Consider the following 22,055-nt stretch of genomic DNA (forward strand, 5'->3'; position numbering starts at 1 on the left):
CGTGCTTGTGGAAGCACAAATGTATCTTCGTGTGGTCATATCTATCTTTTAAATTATTCCACAAAGATAAGAGATCTTTAACGGTGAGATATTCCATTTTCAAGCTCTCATCAAGGTGATGGAGAAGGAATATCATTGCACTTTGGCATGGTCTTGATTCGATGCTTGATTTTTATCTTTGATGGTGTCTCGCGTACCCATCGTATCAAGATGAATTTCGCGTCAAGAACCCAAGACAGTAGCTTTTGCCGTATATATCTAAGGCAACAAATTCTCGTTTAGAAAGATTTGCCATTAATTAAGAAAAAGAAAGTCAATACCTTCGAGACTTTCAAAGTATTTGCTCGAAATGGCAGAGTCTCATGCTGATAACGTGTTATAAAATAAAGACTATGAACTAAATACACAAGAGAGAAGTATATAGAGAGGAATTGATTGTATATATAACTTCTACAAATGAACTCCTATTTATAGGAGGCAATAAGTTAACAACTTAGTGGGTGGAAATGAGTTAATAACTTGGTGGCCACACAAACTTGGTGGGCAAGTATTCTTGGTGCCCAAGTTCATGTGATGGGTGTCCAACTTACAACACACAAAAGATTGTCTTGACAATATGAATTGCGAACAAAATTATTTTATACCAATTTGTCACTTCTTCTATCTCAATTCATGTGTCTTAGTTTGACTGGTATAAAGTTTATAAAGAATATAATGAGATTTTTTAATCTTGTGAACCTAAAATAGAAATGTATATAATATATTAAAATGTCCTTTGAATTTTATTGTATTAAACTTGCGAGATAACATGTTTAAATTGCTAACTTATTAAATATTGAAATAATTTTTTAAAGGAATAGTAACACAGTTTGAGAGGATGCAAAAGGGAATATTAATACAAAATTAATAAGCCCGGATACAACACTAGAAAGATCAAAATCAAACACATCTTTCAATGGAGCAAGCATTCCACTAAAACCGCATATATTATGCATTTAATAATCATAATTTCTGCCTCTATGAACCAAAGGAACTGCTACTAGTAATAATATTCGTCACACTTCATTTTCTGCTATCAAGTGTACTCCGCTACGGTGCGGTTGCTCACTGCAACCCTTTTATTATCCAGAATTAGATTCAGATTTAATTTTCAAATTGCTTTATTGCAATTTTCAATCATTGCAATTCATGCTTCACTATTCGTTTTCCTTCAATCTTGACCAATCTTGATTTAGATCAGATATTGTCATGTTGGTGTATTTTTTAGGTGAATTTTGATTTAAATGAAAGAGTACTTTGGTGGGTCTTTATTTTTGTGGCAAAACTCAGAAAGAGTCAACAGAGATTGTATTTTTTTTGTGTTTGGAAAAACAGGCATTTTGTTTTTGAAGAACCCGGCTAAAAACATGAAAGATTGTGTTTTTGTGTGTTTTGAGGTTGAATTATAATTAAGATATGATAGTACTTTTTTGGGTTTGGAGGGAATTGGAAAAGTACGCCTTTTGGTTTTGAAGAACCCGGAAACAAACATCAAAGGTTGTATTTTGAAGTTGAATCTTGATTCAGATTAGATAGTATTTTGGTGGCATTCGAGGGAGTTGGAGAAATTGTGTGTGTGTGTGTTTTTTTTTTTTTTTTTTTTGTGGGGTGGAAGAACTCAGCAAGACTAATCAAAAGATTTTATTTTGATTTGTTTAGAGGTTGAACTATACTGCAGATCAGAGAGTACTTCGGTGAGTTTTGAGGAAATTGGAAGTTTGTTTCTTGTTTGTGTGGAGGAACTCACTAACAGTCATAAAATATTGACCTTTGGTGTATATTGAAGTTGAATTTAGGTTCATCAAAGATTGTCCTTTTGGTGTGTTTTGTAGTTCAGATTAAAACATACTTCTTGTGGATTTGAGGGAATTGAAACATTGTTGGTTGTGTGTTGTTGGGGAAGAATTCAGCAAAAGTCATGTTCTATGGTTCAGTGTTGCGGGATCCATGGCTAATTGTTGCCCAAATTGGGTTTCTTCAATGCATATACTATTTGACATTAGGGATATTCTTGGAAACTCTTGTAGGGAGTCGGGTTTCTCGGATGAGTTTTGTCTATTTCTTTGATTATGCCACTGTTACTGCTTCAACTGTCACCGGATGGTGCGTCATTGCTTCCTTTCTTCTCAGTTCACTTGCAGGGTGAGATTTGTTTTATTTTCTTTGTGTTTGCATGTAAGTTCTGCTATTCCTTGTCAACGGCGTTCTGGTTAAGCGTTTTGTTATCGAGTCATAATGATAAATTGTGTTTTTTTTTTTATTCTCTTTCTTGTGAAGTTAGGCTGTATTTATTTTCATTAAGATTAAGACGTCTGAATCTGAATACACATCTGAATATTAAAATGTTGTATTTAGATATGAAAACAGAATAATTAAGACCATTTGTTTTTTAGTATCCGAAATTAAAAGACATACGAAATTATTACGGCTAAAGAATAACTTGTTTGACTCTTGAAAAGCGAAAAATATCAAACAAATTGAGACGGAGGGAGTAATTTTTTTTAAAAATTTGACTCTTGAAAGACATCGAAATTATTATGGCCAAAGAACAAAGTGGGATATTTTTAAATAAAATATACATATTTGAAAGGGAAAAGGGTCAAATTTATTACTCCCTCCGTCCCACTTTGTTCTTTGGAGGGTAAATTTGACCCTTTTCCCTTTCAAATACGTATATTTTATTTCAAAAATTTAAAGATTAAGTGTCAAACAAAGTGGGACGGAGGGAGTAATAAACATAATTTTAAAAAAGATACAATCTTTAACTGTGAAACACCAGTGAATTTCGACATTCTTGTAGCCAACCACTAGAAGAAAAATCATTGAAAACCTTTTTAGTCTCCAATTCTTAAATCGTAAGTATGTTTTCCTAATCCCTTAAATTTTCTCCAGCACCTACTCCTATTGGCGGAACTAACCATTTATGTCGCCATAACTCCACAGAAAACCACCATTGTTTTCTTGAATATGACCTCCTTCTTGAAAGATTTGCCTGTTTCTTCCCACACAAAAGACCCGATTTTGGAACATGGGTGTTTGTATTCTCTATTTTTACATCTGTATTTGCTGGGAAGAAGGTAGCTATGGTGATTATTGTGGGTTGACAACGACGGAGGAAAGGCGGGATGAACATAAAGATGGAGGAGTCTGCCGTGGCTACATGGAGATAGATGCAAGAGAAATTTTACTAATAATTAAATTTAATATTAAAGACAGAAGACCAAGAATTTAAAGTATCTGAATGAATTTCAGACTTTATTTAGGATCTGATTCGGTCAGATGTAATAAAGAGCTATTAAGAGGTTGAATCTTAAAAAAACAAATACACTTAATGGGTTGACATCTGAACCATTCAGATTCAGACTCCCATAAGTGCAAACAAATGAGGCCTTAGTCAGGTTCTAGTTTTGGTAGTGTGGTGAGAAAATTTTCACTATAAGCCTGTTTATTAAAAGAAAAAAAGAATCAAAACAAAAATGGTATAGAAAACTAGTTAGTCTGTACAAAAGGATGGTTCCTTACAAATAATACCTAGTCAACTTCATGGTGCACCAAGAAAGTAACTAATACTGTCATGTGTTCATTTATTCCTATATTTGTTGATTTAAAACCGTTGAGTGCTTGTTGTGGCTCCGTTAAATCAAGAATGGACCAACCTTTTGTGCTGTAAAGACTGGTTGAGGATTAATTCTATTTGTGATGCTTTATTTGGTTGGTTGTTTAGTATATTATGTTAGTGAATTGCCAATTTTTTCGTATGTTCGCTCCTAACTGCAATAGGGGAAGTATGAGAAAGGATATTATTCTGTTGATATCTCTTTTTTTTTTTTTTTTTTTTCCAAAAATCTACCCACCTCCACTCTTTGCTGGACCTAAAGTAGAATAAAAAAGAAAAAAATTAGATAGATGAAGACCTTATTGCCCAAAACCTGCATCACCAGTCAGTGATTTGTAGTAAATCAGTTTAGGATTGAGGTTCTATTTATAGAGCATTTTTAGTTTTAGAGTACCCCTAATATGATCAAATCTAATTTATGAAGGGCTGATTGGAATAGGTGGTTTGGATTGAGGCATAGTACTTAGTATTGTTGATATTGTATGCCTTCATTAGTGAGTGAAAGCATGCTAATTCCCATATCATAAGTCATTTTTGTTAGGAATAAATTGGCCACAAAAATAATATTCGCGGTATATATTAGCAATAAAAGCAGAATGCTAAATTCGATTAATCAACATGAATTAAAAGATCGATAGTGACTCCAAGATTTTTACGTGGATACCCTTCTGAACAAAGGAAAAACCAGGGGGCAATAGAAGCAACTGATATCCACTATAATGAGGAATTTTACACCTTGTAATGCCGACTAAAAAACTCTGAAGACCACTACGCACTCAAAAGAAATAACGCTCTTTTGATTTTCCCACCTCACTACAATATCGCTCACATCTATTTTTTCCACAAACTATTTTCTTATACGCTATTTGTACAATTTTCTTATTCTTAGATATAACTCTCTGAGTTTTCTCGCTCAATCGGTGTACTTACAAATGTGTTGAAGCTCTCAATTTTGAGGGGTGAAATTGACCGGCAGATGTCATTGATTACATCATCTAAATGCCAAAAGTCAAGTTGACATTTGTGAATGCAATGAAAACATGGCTTGCAACCACCATCATTTAAAAATAGGAAGAATAGCTTTCATGTTCATTTTGCATGCTTTCATTTTCATTGATGGGCTGGGCCCCACAAATCTGGTATCAGAGCTTCGAGTAGCCGTGATAAATCCAAAGGTCGTGGAAAGTCCAAGTACCGTTCAAAAGGTATAAACTAGTATGGTTGTGGTCAAACAGTTCACGATGAGGAGGAATGCTTACACCTAGCAAGCCAAGAGTCAGAATGAGTGGTTGACGCAGCAGCATCCTACCATGCTACTCCGGTAAGAGAACTGTTCTATAGGTATAGAGCAAGAGATTTTGGTACGATGAAGATGGGAAATACTAGTAACTCGAAGATCGTGGGGATCAGTGACATTTGTATCAAAAACAAATGTCACATGCACGTTGGTTTTAAAAAATGTGCGTTATGTACCAGACTTGCGAATGAATTTGATTTCAGGAATTGCTCTAGATCGAGATGGGTACAACTATTCAAGAATTATTTTGCAAACCAGAAATGGAGGCTCACTAAGGGATCATTGGTGATTGCAAAAAGAGTTGCTCGGGGCACATAGTACAAGACGATGGCTGAGATATGTGAAGGTGGATTACCTGCTGCTACAGATGACACACCTGCTGATTTATGACACCAGAGATTGAGTGAGAAGGGGCTGCAGATTCTAGCCAAGAAGTCACTCATGGCATAACTATAAATCCCTGTGATAATTGTTTATTAGAAACAACACAGGGTACCCTTTCAAACAACTCCCGGCAGAAAATCAAATATACTTGATTTAGTATATTCTAATGTTTGTGGTCCACTGGAGGTTGAATCAATGGGAGGTCAAATATTTTCTCACGTTTGTTGATGATGCTTCACAAAAATTGTGGATTTATTTCTTGAAAACTAAAGACCAGGCGTTTCAAGTTTTTAAGAATTTTCATGATCGAGTAGAAAAGCAGATAGTAAAAAATTGAAGCGCCTCCAAACTGTTAATGGAGGTGAGTATACTTCAAGGGAGTTTGAAGAATATTTCTCAATCCATGTGATCAGATATGAAAAGATTGTTTCTGAAACTCCACAACACAATGGTGTAGCTGAAAGAATAAATCACACCATTGTTGAGAAGGTGAGAAGTATTCTCAAAATGGCTAAATTAAATAAGTCATTTTGGGGTGAAGTAGCTCGCACAACATGTTTTATGATTAACCCAAGTCTATCGGTTCCATTGGGGTTTGACGTTCCGTAGAGTGTTTGGATGGGTAAAGAGGTGTCCTACTCACATCTGAAGGTGTTCGAATATAGAGCTTTTGCACATGTACCAAAGGAGCTGAGAACAAAGTCAAAGGATAAATTTGTTCCCTGCATATTCATCGGATATGGAGATGAAGAGTTCGGGTACTAACTGTGGCATCCTCTAAAGATGGAGGCCATCAGAAGCAGAGATGTAGTCTTCCGAGAAAGTGAAGTTGACTGCGGCTGATTTGTCAGAGAAGGCCAAGAAAAAGAATGGTGTAGTCCCTAACATTGTTACCATTCCTACTACTTCTAACCATCCCACAAGTGTAAAAAGTACGACTGACGAGGTTGCCGAGTAGGGGGAGCAACTTAATAAGGTTGTTAAGCAGTGGAGCAACTTGGTGACAAGGTCGAGCAAGTGGAACTCCGTACTATTGAAGAAGAAGAACTATCACAACCTCTGAGGAGATCGGAAAGACAGAGTACAGTCATCCAAGTACCCTTCCGCAGAGTATGTGCTTATTAATGATGAGAGGGAATCCGAAAATTTTAAGGAGGTGTTGTCTAATCCAGAAAAGAACTGGTGGATGAATGCCATGCAAGAAGAGATGGTATCACTGTAGAAAAATGGCATGTACAAACCGATTGAACTTCCAAGAGGTAAAATACCACTCAAGTGCAAGTGGGTCTTTAAGCTCAAGAAAGATGGAAATGGTAAGCTCTTCAGATACAAAGCTCGAATGGCGGTAAAAGGGTTCGAACCCAAGATATGTATTGACTTTGGTGAGATATTTTCACTAATTGTTAAAATGACTTCTATTCGAACTATTCTAAGCTTGATAGCTAGCCTAAATCTTAAGGTGGAGCCGTTAGATGTGAAAACTGTATTTTTGCAAAGAGATTTGGAAGAAGAGATCTACATGGACCAGTAAGAAGGATTTAAAGCAAAAGGGAAAAACACATGGTGTGCAGATTGAAAAAGAGTCTGGATGGGCTGAAATAGGCGCCAAGATAGTGGTATAAGAAGCTTGACTCATTTATGAAAAGTCAAACATTTACAAATACTTTTTTAGATCAATGTGTATACTTCAAAAGCTTTTCTGCTAACGAATTTATCATATTGTTGTTGTATGTGGATGGCATTTTGATTGTAGGACAAGACAAGAAGTTGATTGCCAAGTTAAAGGAAGACCTATCCAAGTCATTTGACATGAGCAAGAAGACATGTCATGAAATTGAGCAAGAAGATATGTCCTAAAACAAAGGAGGAGAAAGAGAGCAGGCCAAAATTCCATATTCCTCTGCTATCGGAAGTTTGATGTATGTAATGGTATGCGCTAGACCAAATATTGCTCATGTAATCGGTGTTGTCAATAGGTTTCTTGAAAATCTTGGAAAAGAATGTTGGGAAGCAGTCAAGTGGATACTCAGGTACCTGAGGGGTACTACAAGAGACTCTTTGTGTTTTGGTGGAACTGATCCAATCTTGAAGGGCTATACGGATGCTGATATGGCAAGTGACCTTGATAACAGAAAATCCACTACTGGATATTTGTTTACATTTTCAAGAGGAGCCATATCATGGCAGTCGAAGTTGCAGAAGTGTGTCTAACTATCTACAACCGAAGCAAAATACATTGTCGCTGGTGAAGCTGGCAAGGAGATGATATGGCTGAAATAGTTCCTTCTAGAGGTTGGATTGCAACATAAGGAGTATGTGGTATATTGTGATAGTCAAAGTGCAATAGACTTGAGCAAAAACTCCATGTACCACGCAAGAATAAACACATAGAGGTGAGCTATGTTGTTGGGACCCTTCGAGAATGTTGCCGAACTCGTGTCAGATCCTCCAAAATGCATAGCTTTTGAAGAATCCGACGCACCCAGAAATGTTTTCAAAGAGTGAGAAGCACCGGAGGTGAGATATCATTGGACTCGTGAGCAAGTGGAGACGAATCGTTCCAAGTCAAGAAGATTCATCTGAGTGAAAATCCTGCAGACATGTTGACCAAGGTGGTACCAAGATACAAGTTCGAGCTATGCAAGAAACTTGTCGGCATACACTCAATCTATGATATGACCCCAAAGAGCACAAGGCCTTTTCACCCATAGCCAAGGGAAGGAGCTCCAAGCCTTGCAAGCTATGTTCATGAAACGAGGAGCGTTGGAGGCACTTGAAGAGCAATTTGGGGTTATTTGTGCAGAGGCCACTTTTGGGCCTTTGTTGTAATAGGAAGACTATATATAGTTGCCTTCGTATTATTTTATCCCACACCTTGACAATTGATGAAAAACCTATTTCCTTAGTTTTCTACTTAGTTCATAGCTTGAGTGACTATTCTAGTTTAGTGTGTGATTCTATTGTTGTGGATTGAACCTTAGTTTATGATTCTCACATGAACTTGTTCACTTGTGGAATCATCCGTATAGTGTAGTTGCTTTTGATTGTTTCTAATTGAAGGGTTTGGTATCCAATCCAAGCTTGTTGTTAGATCATTATCTCTTGTGTCTCACTCCTATCTTCCAATTTCTTGCAATTTCCTTTTTGTTCATCTTTCATCAATTTGAAATTCTAGGGTTTCACTTTAGGGTTCCTTAAAAATCTGAGAACTCTTACATGTTTTATGGGAGGATATTCGACTTGGAATTGGTGAGATAAAGGTTATATCTTTGAGTTATTAGGGTTTCAGGTGTTAGAATTCGAACAAATGTTACCTGTGTTTTAAAGTATTGATCTTTTCAGCTTCTTCTTTGTTTTGGAGATTTTATTCTTTTTGCTGGGGAGGTCTGGATAAACTCTGGCATCAAATTATTAATATTTGTTAAATTTTAATTTAGTTGAATAGTACTTTGCTGTGTGTTACATATTCTTCAGTTGAATTTAAGATACGTATCTTTTCAGTTTCATCCCTTGTATTCCTAATGGCGTTGTATTCCTATTATCTTTCGTTCCTATAATATTCATTAAATTTTGACTAACATCAAAGAGTACTTTACTGGCACTCCTTGTGTTACATCTTCTATAGTTCTATTTGCCAAATATAAATTGGTGGAAACGGGGAAGGTGGACCTTATAATGGAAAAAAAGACAACAAATGCAAATGCAGTACCAAATAAGGCCAAAAAAATAGTGAAGAATGAATTATGTATTTTACTTCTCCTCCAAAGCTGTATACTCTTTTTTCTTTCTGGGATAAGGTAGATACTCCAAAGTCGTATACTTGTGCCACCCCTTTGTGGTTTTTTCTTACACATGTTGTTCCTCAGGTGACAAAATATTGATCTGTGAATAGCTTCCAAATTTACAGAGAATTTGATTGACCTGTATAATTATATTTCCAGTTTGTCTTGTTGCCCAAAACAGAGCTGGCGTTTTACTATATTTAATTGAGAGAGCAAAGAAGTGCCGGGATTTTTCTGCAACACTCTACATCATCCATCTTTTTATATGCATTGTATATGGTGGTTGGCCTTCCTCAATAACATGGTGGATTGTGAATGTTACTGGGCTTGCTGTGATGGCATTGTTAGGTGAATATTTGTGCATAAAACGTGAATTACGAGAAATTCGCATTTCAAGATACCGATCAAGTAAGCTCCTTTTCCCTTCATTTCCCACCTAACTGACTATAGAATCACCATCGTTTTAGGAAAAACTTTATTATTTTCTATAATCTCTCTCTATCTTGTTGGCATGTGTTGTCACTTTGATTTTGGTCTCTTTCAGCTATTCTAATGTTTTTTCCTTAGGATTTGTGATTGTTGCCGCTTCTTAATTATGATGTGAATTGGCATTCTGTTGATGTTCTATGTCCATTCTTATCTATATCTACTTCTTTATATTTCCTTGTTAGTTCTTGTACATTTAGGTATTACACTTGAGTGGCATGAATTGATTGAACCTGTTAAGGTGAACTACAGTGGTAAAATTAGTTTTGTATATGTTGTATGTCGCCAGAAGTTCATTGTAACCTCATCTTCCTCAGTATTCCATAGCATGTAAACATTTGTATCTATATATTTGATTTTATATCTATTCATTGAACTATACTGGTAGTTTTCTAGAAAATTTCACTTACTATGGTGCTTTGGCCACTGGTTGTCATAGCTACGAATGACGTGTCATGGATGAACCTTGAGAACACTAACCCGAGTGTTTTGGAATTCATATAGTGGATACAAGTTAGTACTTATATGTGATGTGTTCAAGGTTATGAACAAAATTAGAGCGTTGCAGTTACAAATTTGGGATTATTACCACAAACACAACAAAAAAGAAAGGCAGGGAGAGGGAGTCAGTATCTGAAGAAACTGATGGGAGTTAATGGGATAAAATTGCAGAATATTGCTCTGAGACCTCGAGGTTGACTTTGCCTTGAACGTGATTCTCTTTTCTACATGAAGTAAAGTGTCTTTCTTCCACTTGCCAGTTAACTTCCCTTCAGTAATTGAATAAGATGCTGGGCTTTATAACTGAGAGGTTCGTCATTGTCAGCGTTATGGAAATTAAGTTGCCATGGATAAAGAGGGATCTTTTAGATTTTCTGACAGTAATAAATAAATTAGAGTAAAAATTGTCAAATTGTACCAGGTGTTTGGGATTTGTTCTGATTGTGTCCCCTTCATCCATCAGATTTTGAATTAGTTGATGTCATTTCTAGAATTTGAAAAATATGTCTGGGATGCCATTAGCCTTATTCAGTACCTATTTTCCCAAATGTGTATCTTAGTGTTTTAGCTGATCCCCAGTGTTGCAGTATCAATGTGAAAATGGTGACATCGTAGGATGACTTTTCATTCTTCCTGTAATTTGGTTAAAACTTCTTTTTCTGTGAAGGAAACACTGTGCCGAGCAACTCAACCGCTGATATATCTCCATGAACCCCCTCTTTAGAAACTTAAGGCGGATTCTTCGTAGAACTCAAGGCCAAGTACTATCCAATTCATGTCATAAGAGGACTTGGCCTTTAGTTATGCTTAGGATCCATATTTGCTTAGCAAAAGTGTGAGGGGCCACAAACCAAAGAAGGAATTGAGGGTTTAGTTTTTCTGTAACCATGGTTACCCCCCAACCCCACAACAAAACCCAAAAAAAAAAAAAAAAAAAGAAAAAAAAGAAGAAAGAAAAGAAAAAAGAAAAAGAAAAAGAAAAAGAAAGAGACAACTAGATTTTAAGAGAAAATGGAGAGTTTTCTTAATGTTACCTTTTTGTCGTGCTTGAATCACCTGATCGGAAGATACTGGTAATGCGGCCAAAAGCATTTCAAATACAACAACAACCCAGTGAAATCCCACAACGTGGGGTCTGGGGAGGGTAGAGTGTACGCAGGCCTTACTCCTACCAAGGTGGGACGGCTGTTTCCGAAAGACTCTCAGCTCAATAAAAAGCATAAAAGGAGGTCAGATAATGCTAAGAAATTCAAAGCGATATGGAAATGCAAATAACGAAAGCGACACAGATAAAATAGGATAATTAAAGTACAAGAAATAACAGATAATAGCAGAAATCAAAGCACAAGAAATTATCTTTTGCGATAATGCGACTACTAATAAGGAAGGATAACGAGACTATCTACCAGCCTTCTACCCTAATGCGGTCCTCCAAACCCTTCTATCTAAGGTCATGTCCTCGTTAAGCTGTAATTGCGCCATGTCCTGTCTAATCACCTCTCCCCAATACTTCTTCGGCCTACCCCTATCTCTTTTGAAATCATCCATGGCCAACCTCTCACACCTCCGCACTGGGGCATCTGTATCTCTCCTCTTCACATGCCCAAACCATCTCAGTCTCGCTTCCCAAAAGCATTTCAAATACGTATCTTATATAGGAACAAAATTAAGAGATTAGGAATACACACAACGAATTTGAAACCATCCAGCATTATGGAAATTGAGTTGCCATGGAGATGGATCCGTTTCCTTATGCTTTGGCACCTCATCTTTACTTCTCTGGTTTTATTTTAGTTGGATGCTGCAGTTCTTGTTGGGGTTGTATCACTGTGCCTCATGATTATCAGAACTTCAATCCTTTAGAGGCTCAGAGACTCATCATGAAATGACTTTAATGAACTATAATGACATGCATATTATTCGAAGTACACGTCATACATAAAGTCTAGAGAGCTATGTATTTCTGCTAGTACAACTAACTTGAAATCATGTGTAGGTGTTTGACTAGGTAGATGTTCAACAGTAAATAGCATTTTTCCTTTAGTCATGCAGCGGTGGTTTCTTTGACTCATTCTATTTGAGAATTGAAGTTTCTCTATGCAATTTATTTCTCATGCCTGTCTATCTTCCGAGATGGAGGTAAGGTCTGCGTACATTTTACCCTCCCCAGACCCCACCTTGTGGGATTTCACTGGGTATGTTGTTGTTGTTGTTGTTGTTGTTGCCTGTGGCAATGACATATCGGGGACTGCTAGGATAACGCCAATTGCACAGAGCAAGACAAGCTAAGCAGCCGAATTATTAGGTGATTCCTGTTCAATCTGAGTAAACTTGGAAAGAAGTATAGCAACTGTTATAGATGTTCGTTGTTGCCAAGCTACCTGTATATTCACTCAGGATTGATCTCTATTTTTATAGATCAAGCTGCAATGTTTTGCAGTCAATATTCTGATCAGTTAACTAGAAGTTATTTGATGATCTTATTGTTCTGGTTGGCCTGTCTTTCCATGTGTTTGAACCAGGATAAATGCAAATAGTCAAGGAATTTGTTTGAGTTACTAATATATCAGCATAATCTTCCAGGTCCTTTTCTTTTGGCTAAATAGGAGAAAGAACTAGTACATGGCATATTGAAGAAAACTTGCTAAATGTTAACTTTATGAAGTTCTATTTAGAACATGTAGAATGGGAATCGAAAATCTTTAAATGGTTCAATGGTGAATTCTGTTCAATCTGAGTAAACTTGGAAAGAAGTATAGCAACTTTAATGGATGTTCGTTGTTGCCAAGCTACCTGTATATTCACTCAGGATTGATCAATTTTTTATATGTCAAGTTCAATATTTTGCAGTCAATATTCTGATCGGTTAATTAGAAGTCATTTAATCCTACTTGTTCCTGTTGGCTTTTCTTGTGTTTGAACCAGGACGAATGCAAATAGTCGAAGAATTTGTTTGAGTTACTAATATATCAGAATAATCTTCTCGGCCCTTTTCTTTTGGCTGAATAGGAGGAAAAACTAGTACATTACTGGACATATTGAAGAAAAGTTGCTAAATGTTTGCATTATGAAGTTCTATTTAGAACATGTAGAATGGAAAGCGAAAATCTTTGAATGGTTCAAAGTGCACAAAGAGATGGTACAGCAAAAACATTTCATCTTCCTTAATGATGAATGAAGAGAAAAAGTTGGAGGTACTTGTTCAAATCAAGTTCTGAACCTCTTTTTTTTTTTTCCTTTCCTTCATGAGTCTGCTGCTTCCTTAACATGGGTATTTGTTATGTATGTTGATTCTTATCTCATGGTAATAATGACACAAAGTATATTTGTGTTTTATGACAATGGGAAGTTAATTATTAGACGGTTAGGTATCATATAAGTTTCGTATAGAATGAGAAACATGGTCAGTGCGGATTCATATAGTTTATCTAACTTGTTTGGATTGAGGCATATTTATATAGCCGATTGTTTGAGATTGAGGCACGGTAATGGTAGATGTATCAGAAGTGTCATATAAATTGCACAAGAAGAAAGATTAGAGTCTGACAACTTGTAAATGTAACGTGCTTCAAGTCCCCCCCCAAAAAAAAAAATAAAAAATAAATAAATAAATAAATAAATAAAATCAAGAGCCATAACACTAATCTTCATAAAAATTAAAGTTGTATTAAGCTTTTCACTTCCCACGCTTCACTTTACCATAATCTTTTGTTTAAATTCTGAGTTTGAGATTAGCATGAAAGGGAAATAGAAAAACAAAGAAATTAAGGATTTTTTTTTTTTTAAATAAAAAATAAATCTTGAACATGATGAGGACACAGATAATTTGAGTCAACAAACTATTCTCCGACATTACAATTTTTCAAAATTTTCAAAAAGACTTCTCGGGAATCACTGATTGAGTCGATTCAACAAAAAAAGATATGAAACTTCTGAATGTTGCTTGGATCGAGTTAAGTAAAGACTAGCTACATAGTTAAGTGGGGAAATACCCAAGGATTACAGTGAATTGAAATTCATACACTGTTTCAACTTTGAACGAAACTGTAATATAAAAAACTTCAACTAACGATTTGATATTGCAAGCTTTCCAACTTGAGTTGGAGTTGTATCATCACATGCCACTTCAATTTTTTTCTTGACAATGCAAATTTATACTGACAATTCAGGTTCATTCTTCCACAAAGATGAGATATCAGTCACTGCTTCAGAAACAGTTAGATATATTCCATTTAATCCAAAGCCCTCAAGAGCACCAGATTCATGCAACTTTTCCATAACATTCCCACCCGGATTTGCCAGCACAAGCTGAAAAGTAAAAAAGGACAACAAATGTTTGTAAGAAAAATATTTGACTGATGAAGGGAAACAAAGAAGCATATCTTATGTGGCTGATGGATTTACCTTAAGAGATCGTTTATGCAGCGTCCTTCTGAGTTCACATATAGTGTCGATTCCACTTGAATCTATGGTTGATACAGCTGGTGAAGGAAGACATAATTTTGTTACTCAACATATTGGATACAAAAGATGAGCAAATGTTGTCATTTCTTTTTTCTCTTCAACTGACCTGTCATGTCGATAATTACACATTTGATTGCAGTTTCTTTGTTGGCTGCTATCCTCTCTTCCTCTTCGCGGATCCATCTCAATATCCTGTAGTTACAAAATGTGAATTTCAAGTAAATAAAACTGTGAAATAAATCTAACAAATTAGCTTAACCTTATGTTAGTAACCAACCTTTCTTGTAAGTAGGTAGAATTTGCAAAGTAGATAGGAGCTTCTACAGCTAGGATCAGGAAAGAAGGAATTCTATCAGCTGTTTTGTATCTGTTCAAGTTTTGATATACTTGAGTTCCCGGAATTTTTCCCAAGACATTAATATTTGGCCTTGTAACATGCAACAGGATCTTAAAAACCGAAACTCCAACCTAAAATTTCATGATCAAAAGCAGAATACATCAGGTACGAGAAAAGAATATATTTTAAAGTGAGACTTTTGAAGAGAAGCTTACTGCAATGGCGAGGCCGAGAGGTACTGAGATGAAAAGAACACCAAAAAACGAACATAAGCAAGCCAGGAAATCGAACTTGTCAACTTTCCATAGACGGAATGCAGCTTGATAATCGATTAGGCCAATCACTGCTGTTATGATGATTGCTGCCAAGATGACGATGGGGGTGTAATAGAACAGTGGCATTAGAAACAATAGGGTGATTAGCACAGCTGTTGCCATTATTATGTTTGAAACGACCGTTTGTGCCCCAGCATTGTAGTTTACTGCTGATCGAGAAAATGATCCTGTAAACGTAAAACTTATCTAAGTAAAAAGAAGAGAAAATCTTACTTATCTATAATGAAGTCTAAAACCACAGGCCAATGAGGCCGGTGGCGGAGCCACATAGACCGAAACACCCTTCATCAGAAAATTATACTGTGCATATTTAGGTCAATAATTACTTTCTATAGATAAGTATTAAATTATGAACACATGACATTTCTAGCTTTGCCAGTGAATGAGGCTGGTACCTGTTGTAACATAGCAGGATGAACAACATCCAGCCATGTTCATTAGTCCAATAGCCATCATTTCTTTGTTTCCATCAACTTGGTAATTCTTCAAAGCAGCAAATGTCCTTCCTACTGCAATCCCTTCCTACAGGTCCATTAAAATGTCAAATCACAAAGCAATCTTTATACACTGCTAAAAAAGCAGGAATTAGTAACGGACAAATTCTATAGCTAAACAACAAATTTCATTGCTAATCCCATTTAGCGACAAATCATCACAAAAACATGTTAGCTATTAGCAATTCGGCGACAGATTAGCGACGAAGTTCATAGTTAATTTCAGTTTTTTTCTTTAGTGATATTTATGTGAGAATTGCTTGTGATAGTTACCAGTGACTTACTGTGAGCGCCAAGATTCCTGATACAATGCCAGTTTTGATGGCAAGAGGCAGATAAGGGCCACTCAGAGTTAACATGTTCATTGAGGGTGGATTTAGACCCTTTTGCAGGTGTCCGATCTGCAATAACTCCAAAGTTATTTTCAGTTTTATTCTGTCTAAAAACTAAGGATGGACGTAAAGCTGATGCATTTTACTTACAGTTTGAATCCCATGAGCTTTCGACTTAAGGATGGAGACTACGAGAGTTGAGATAATAACCGAGGCCAATGGAGACGCTGCTGAAAGCCAGAAAAATTTTGGATTCCTTGTGCTCTGTTATCACAGAGGAAGATTCAAAGTCAAAACCTTTATTTAGAAAATCAGTACTATAGGAATTAGCAACAGATGCAGCAAAATCCATCGCTAATCCAATTTAGCGACGGATTATAAAAATAAAAAAAAAACGGTTAGCTACGAGCATTTTAGCGACAAAGTTTGTAGCTAATTCCTATGTTGCCTGGACTCTCCAAAAATGTCGACAGGTGTGTGTTGGATACTCCAAAAATAGTGCATTTTTGGAGAATCCAACATGGGCGTAGCAACATTTTTGGAAAGTCCGATTAACATAGGCTAATTCTGGTCCTTTTTGTAGTGAATGAACAAGGAATGAATATTAATCAGCATATAATGCTTTCTGTAAATAAACCAAACACTTACTATTTGCCTTGTTGTTAGCAGGAAGACCAGGAAAGAAACGCCCATAACAATGGTTTGCCAAGACCACTGCAAAGAAATAAGAGAGAGTAAAATTACTAAATATGATTTGTTCTGTTGACAAAGATTATATTGTTGCTTTTTCCACAATCTTGGTAACTCAGGAGTTGTAAAACTAATTAAAGAAGTTTCTTCTTACTTCATCTTTGTGTTTGAAAACGGAAGCCAATACAGGAACTATTTGCATCTGATTTGTGAAGTGGACCATTCCTAGCAACCCTTTCAGTTGTTGCAATGAAACTATCACTGCTGCACCAGCCATGAACCCAACTAAAGTCGCCTTTGACAGAAAATCAATGATAAATCCTAACCTGCAAACAGAGGCGGATCCAGAATTTAAGTTTTATGGGTTCAACATTTAAGGTTCTTAGCATTGAACCCATTATATCTTTAAAGTTATGTGTTTATATCTACTATTTGTTGCAATTTTCATGAACTTTTACATATAAAAATATGCTCTGTGTCGAAAGTACTGAGTTTAGATGGACTTGATGTCGGTATGTTACATCCGCCCTCTGCCTGCAAACCATGAAATTTAAGTTGCACGCCATTTGACCTAACTGAGCTCTAAAATAATCCGTAAACACATGCTAACGAATCTTAAAATTCTTAGAAGTAAATTTTTGAGAACCATTAGTTTACTTGAAAACAGAGTTAGAATGAAATGGACTTGCATACCGTGGAAAGGATATATGGATTCATATAGCCGACACAACTAATTTAGAATTAAGGCATATAGTTGATCGATAAAGTCAAGTAATTTTGCAATTCAATACTCAGCTAACTTCAAATTCTCTCGACTTATGGGTCAGTAACACTATGTTTATATGGCTAAAGACTATTCGAGTTAGCATAATAGAAACAGTAGAGTTCCTTTTTTTTTTTTTTTTTTTTTTTTTTTTTTTTTAGAAAGTTCTGTATTTACATTATTTGTTAACCTCGGAATCATTTTTTTCTTCCGGCAGCTATATTTGTTACTTATTTTAAGACCGTGCATAAAAAATCCAGTGTCCATTTTATACGGTGAATAAAATTCCACTCCCTTTCGTTTTTTGTTGCTTTTATTAGTGCAAGTGCTGAATGTCTCTAAAAATGATTCTTCTGGGATATCTTTCCAAAAGGTTTTTTTTCCCACTTAGTCATTGTAGTACGTTACTTAAGCTATCTTTATTCTCCTCTTTTGCTGTGTTTTTGTTTTTAAAATAATGAGTCTATTAGAAAGTCAAATTAACAACTTCTGCATTTTTTAATTGGGCGAGAACCATTAACAAAAGGATTTAGGTTATATACACTAACAATTCATTCTATGTTACCAATTATAACATTTATATAATTGTGTAAATATTCCTTAAGTCGAACAAAATTAATACCTGAAAAATCCGAGTGAAGCCTGAAATAGTCCAGCAAAAAGGGTAGCTGTAAAAGCCAACTGAAGGTAAAGAACTGGCTCTTCAGTGTAAGAAACAGCTTCACTCAACATTGTGCCCATTACAAGTGATGCAATTGAGACTGGACCAACTGCTAAGTGTCTCGAACTCCCCAAAACTGAATAAATCAATGGTGGCACAAAGCTTGAATCTGCACATATCATATCCATTAGTTCTCACCCTTATATTAGTAAATATCTTAAATTGATTATAGTGTGATTTTTATTTACAGAGGCGGTGAAAAGCACAAGAATTAATAGATTATCGTATTTGATTAAGCACATTTACCCTTCAACATGGACGGTAAACTTTACAAGCTGCGGGTGCATCACTTTTCATTCAAAATACCACACACAATTCATAGTAAGTACTCTGGAACTATTCTGAACCGACTGATATAAAATCTTGCATGTCTCTGCCTTCAATTAATAAAAGTGTAGACTCCACTAATAAATTATAAACTTAAAGTAATAGATCTCATTTCCTTGTAACCCTTTATAAATTTGTTTTCAGTTTATGTCTTGTTTGAAAAAGATATGAAAAGAAAAAAAGACGAGATTTTTGCACGATTATTTTCTTCTATTGAAATTGTAAAGCGCTATGTGCACCAATTTCCTCTGATCTGCCAAACTAGTTAAAAAGTTGACTATGTATTCTTTATAGTATCAATTTGCAGCTCTATGCTACCCCACTTCGTTCCAATACAACTGAAACCCCATTATAATTGTAAAAAAATGTTAGTAAATTTTAAAAACACACAAATTCCATTACTTAAAAATCAAACATATATGGTAACAAAAATTAAAATTTTCCTTTTGATTAAGAGATAAAAAAGAAAAATTAGATTTTCAAGAATAGTAAAATGATAAAATGTGGCAACTTACATAGGCCAACAATAGGTGGCAAATTAGCAAGTTTAGCATAGCTAATTCCCTGTGGGATAGCAAGACTAGCAATGGTGAGTCCAGAGATGATATCAGCCCTTAATAGCTTGAGATTATACTGAGGGCCCCACTCAAAAACAGGAAAGAAAAACTGAAGACCTAAAACAAACTTCATCAAACATGTTTGGTTCTTGAACTTATGAAGTGGATCATCTGGGAAAAATACTTCCAACAGCCTTTGCTTTAGTTTTTGAAGTGTTGTTTTGTGTGGTGGCAAGCAAACTCTGTGCACTTCAAGTGGTTCATGATTCAATATTCGTAATTCTGTACGGTGTTGTTCGGACTCTTCAAAAGTAACAAATGTCTCACTGCATGCATGGCCTGATAAATCTTCCACTCTGGTTGAATTTAGTCCCATATTCTAATTTTACAAGAAAAAAAAGGTCTTCGAATTCAGACCGACAAATGAATAAAAAGAGAGGCGAGTGTACTTTAAAACTAAGTAAGAAGTGGTGAGAGTACTTGTCAAGAATTTGCAAAGGAGGAAGAGTTAAGAGAGAAGAGGACTAGTAGAGAGTTAAGAACTAGGCAGTTGTTTGTTGGTAAATATAGGAGGACACTCACCATCCTTTTATAGGGGCAACATTAACTATCACCATCCCCAAAGAAGCCCCAACCTAATAAAAAGGAAAAAAGGAAAAGAAAAACAAGAGGTGGTGCTATGGCAACATTCAAAGGACAAGATTTTTTTGGTTTTTGTTTCCTAATGTTACAAAAAAGAAGTCTAAATTTCTTTACAATATTTACAAACAAAGGCGGAGTTAGATTTGAAGTTGATGGGTTCCAGATTCTTAAAAAAAAGAAATCAATGGGTTCTTGATAATTTTTATTAATAGATAGTATTAATTATTAGTGGATTTTATAACATAAATATAGAATTTGTGCCAAAATTATTGGATTCTGCCGAATTCGTAATAAAAATGCTAGCTTCGTGCCTGTTTACACATGAATCAGATCATTTAAAAGACAATTAGTACAAACTTTTATGATTAGTATTGATTGGTAGCATGAAAAAAATTGGAAGTTGCCTGTTATAACATATTAAATAATTTTGAAAATGTAATTTTTTTTTACACTATATGTGTATGTACCTTAAATTCAAAAATAAAATATAAAGGGACCGATGTTGGAATCGGCATTGATATTAAGATGGAATATGTGGTATTAATCAAGAGTTCATTGCTTTTGTAGCTATTTGGTGTCCAGGGCATGACCAATATTTTAGTCTGTCATGGCTACTTTTCTTTCCTGTGTCAACTTCTGCATCATAAAAGTAACATTGTTGTATAGTAGTTGGTTAGAGCTATGCAGGTAATGGTAATTAATGCAAGTATTGGTAATTAATGTAGGGATTAATTATGAGGGAATTTTTGCAGAGTTTAGTTATTCATGTATTAGTTATTCCATCTTCTATCCTGCATAAAATAATTCATAGATTTTTCTCATAACTTATACATGTATTAGTTATACGGGTTTCTAAATTGCACAAATCAAACACCGCATAATTTTATACATGAATAACTTACCTCATAACCAACTATCAAGCGTGATATTACTTATGCAGTATTTAATACATGAATAACTTTCCTCCTCACTAGCTACCAAAATATGTGTAATGCTCTCCCTCGATATCTTCATTTCTACAAGCTAGAACTCTCTGTTGCATGTGTTTTAACATTAATTATGTCAAGAATTTACATTATATATACCGAAAGAGTAATGAAATGAAGTCATATAAGTTACTACCGAAAGAGTAATGAAATGAAGTCATATAAGTTCCTCTTATCTCAAACCCAATGTCAAAAATTACGGTCAGATTAGGATGTAAGCCCTTAAAATGTCTTCTATTTAACTATCTGTCGTCGAATTGGTTTAATTTTTTTTTTTTTTTTTTTAGACAGATAAAATAGTTATTAATTTCTTGGTGTCTGCGCTATGATCTTTTTCAAAATAATATACATTCCCTTGGTCTATATACACCATCTATCCCATATTATGTGAAGATGTTTGATTGAAAGTATAGTACGTGTATGAAATAATTAAGGAAGACTTTAGATCCACAAATTAAATATCAAAAATAAAAATACCAAAATTACCTTTATAAGTACCAATAATTAAATGAGTGCTAGTGAAAGTTCCACAAAATTTTTCATTTTTTTCTCTCTTAGGAAAAATGAACTTCTATACCAAATTGGTCAAAATAAATAATGTTATTAAACGTAAAACAAAATTGCTATTTTTAAATTATTTCAAAATAGCGACTACTATTATTCTTTTTACAATAGACTACAAAAAAATTATCTCATAGAATAGGATATAGGTACTATATTGGTTGAGTGAGAATGAGTATATTCCATTTAGTAAAAATTGCACCAGAACATATTCGTTTGTTTGATAATTATTATCTTTTGAAATATTGGGTTAACAGGTATTGATTAATTACTTAAAAGTAATGTTGAAGTTTCTGTTTCTCCCAACTTTAAAACATGTTCAAAATTTTGTTCACATTGAGAGGACAACACTTCAAACTTAGTGGTTTTGTAAATTGTAATCTTGCGATGTTCGAAGTGTTGGAGAAGGCAGTCACTAATGAGAAGCGACAGTCCCAGCAACATTCTATCTAATCCAAAAAACAAGGAGAATGAGGGTGTGTTCGGTAGGAAAATTCAGGAAATAAGTAGGTATTTTATTTATTTTTTTGTGTTTGATATCAGAAGCAAATTTTTTTTATCCTAAATACTGTGGGAGAAGCAGAGGCGTATCTAGCCTACAAGGTAGGAGTTCCCAAATTTTCGACTCGGAGCCTAAATTTATGTGTAAAAAATTATTAAAATTGCAATAAATAGTAAATATAAACTTCTAACTTTAAATATATAATGGGTTCAATTCTAAAAATCTTAAGATTGAACCAA

The 22,055-nt window shown here is 35.0% G+C and overlaps 2 protein-coding genes across 5 annotated transcripts; one reads left to right on the forward strand and one right to left on the reverse strand.

Annotated features, from left to right (window-relative positions):
- The first annotated feature begins 905 nt into the window (after positions 1-905).
- Positions 906-13,682, forward strand: LOC132040319 (uncharacterized). 4 transcript variants are annotated; one of them, XM_059430956.1, is made up of 3 exons: positions 906-2,181; positions 9,300-9,526; positions 10,044-11,020. In XM_059430956.1, the coding sequence occupies exons 1-3, from the start codon at positions 1,958-1,960 to the stop codon at positions 10,106-10,108; spliced, it is 516 nt and encodes a 171-aa protein (XP_059286939.1). In that variant the 5' UTR covers positions 906-1,957; the 3' UTR covers positions 10,109-11,020. The 4 variants fall into 4 exon arrangements, with proteins under 4 accessions (XP_059286939.1, XP_059286940.1, XP_059286941.1 ...); XM_059430957.1 differs by lacking the exon at positions 10,044-11,020 and adding an exon at positions 13,031-13,682 and having other exon boundaries at positions 909-2,181; XM_059430958.1 differs by lacking the exon at positions 10,044-11,020 and adding an exon at positions 12,102-12,220 and having other exon boundaries at positions 909-2,181.
- Positions 13,683-14,029: 347 nt separating this feature from the next.
- LOC132040318 (probable sulfate transporter 3.4) lies at positions 14,030-19,702 on the reverse strand. The gene is made up of 12 exons (XM_059430955.1): positions 19,084-19,702; positions 18,143-18,350; positions 16,912-17,083; positions 16,716-16,781; positions 16,218-16,331; positions 16,020-16,136; positions 15,637-15,763; positions 15,122-15,408; positions 14,847-15,037; positions 14,676-14,761; positions 14,510-14,586; positions 14,030-14,413 (listed from the first exon to the last, which is right to left on the reverse strand). The coding sequence occupies exons 1-12, from the start codon at positions 19,499-19,501 to the stop codon at positions 14,258-14,260; spliced, it is 2,019 nt and encodes a 672-aa protein (XP_059286938.1). The 5' UTR covers positions 19,502-19,702; the 3' UTR covers positions 14,030-14,257.
- Positions 19,703-22,055: the final 2,353 nt, after the last annotated feature.

Source organism: Lycium ferocissimum, chromosome 12, assembly GCF_029784015.1.
Source record: "Lycium ferocissimum isolate CSIRO_LF1 chromosome 12, AGI_CSIRO_Lferr_CH_V1, whole genome shotgun sequence".
In the NCBI taxonomy this organism is placed as follows: Eukaryota; Viridiplantae; Streptophyta; class Magnoliopsida; order Solanales; family Solanaceae; genus Lycium; species Lycium ferocissimum.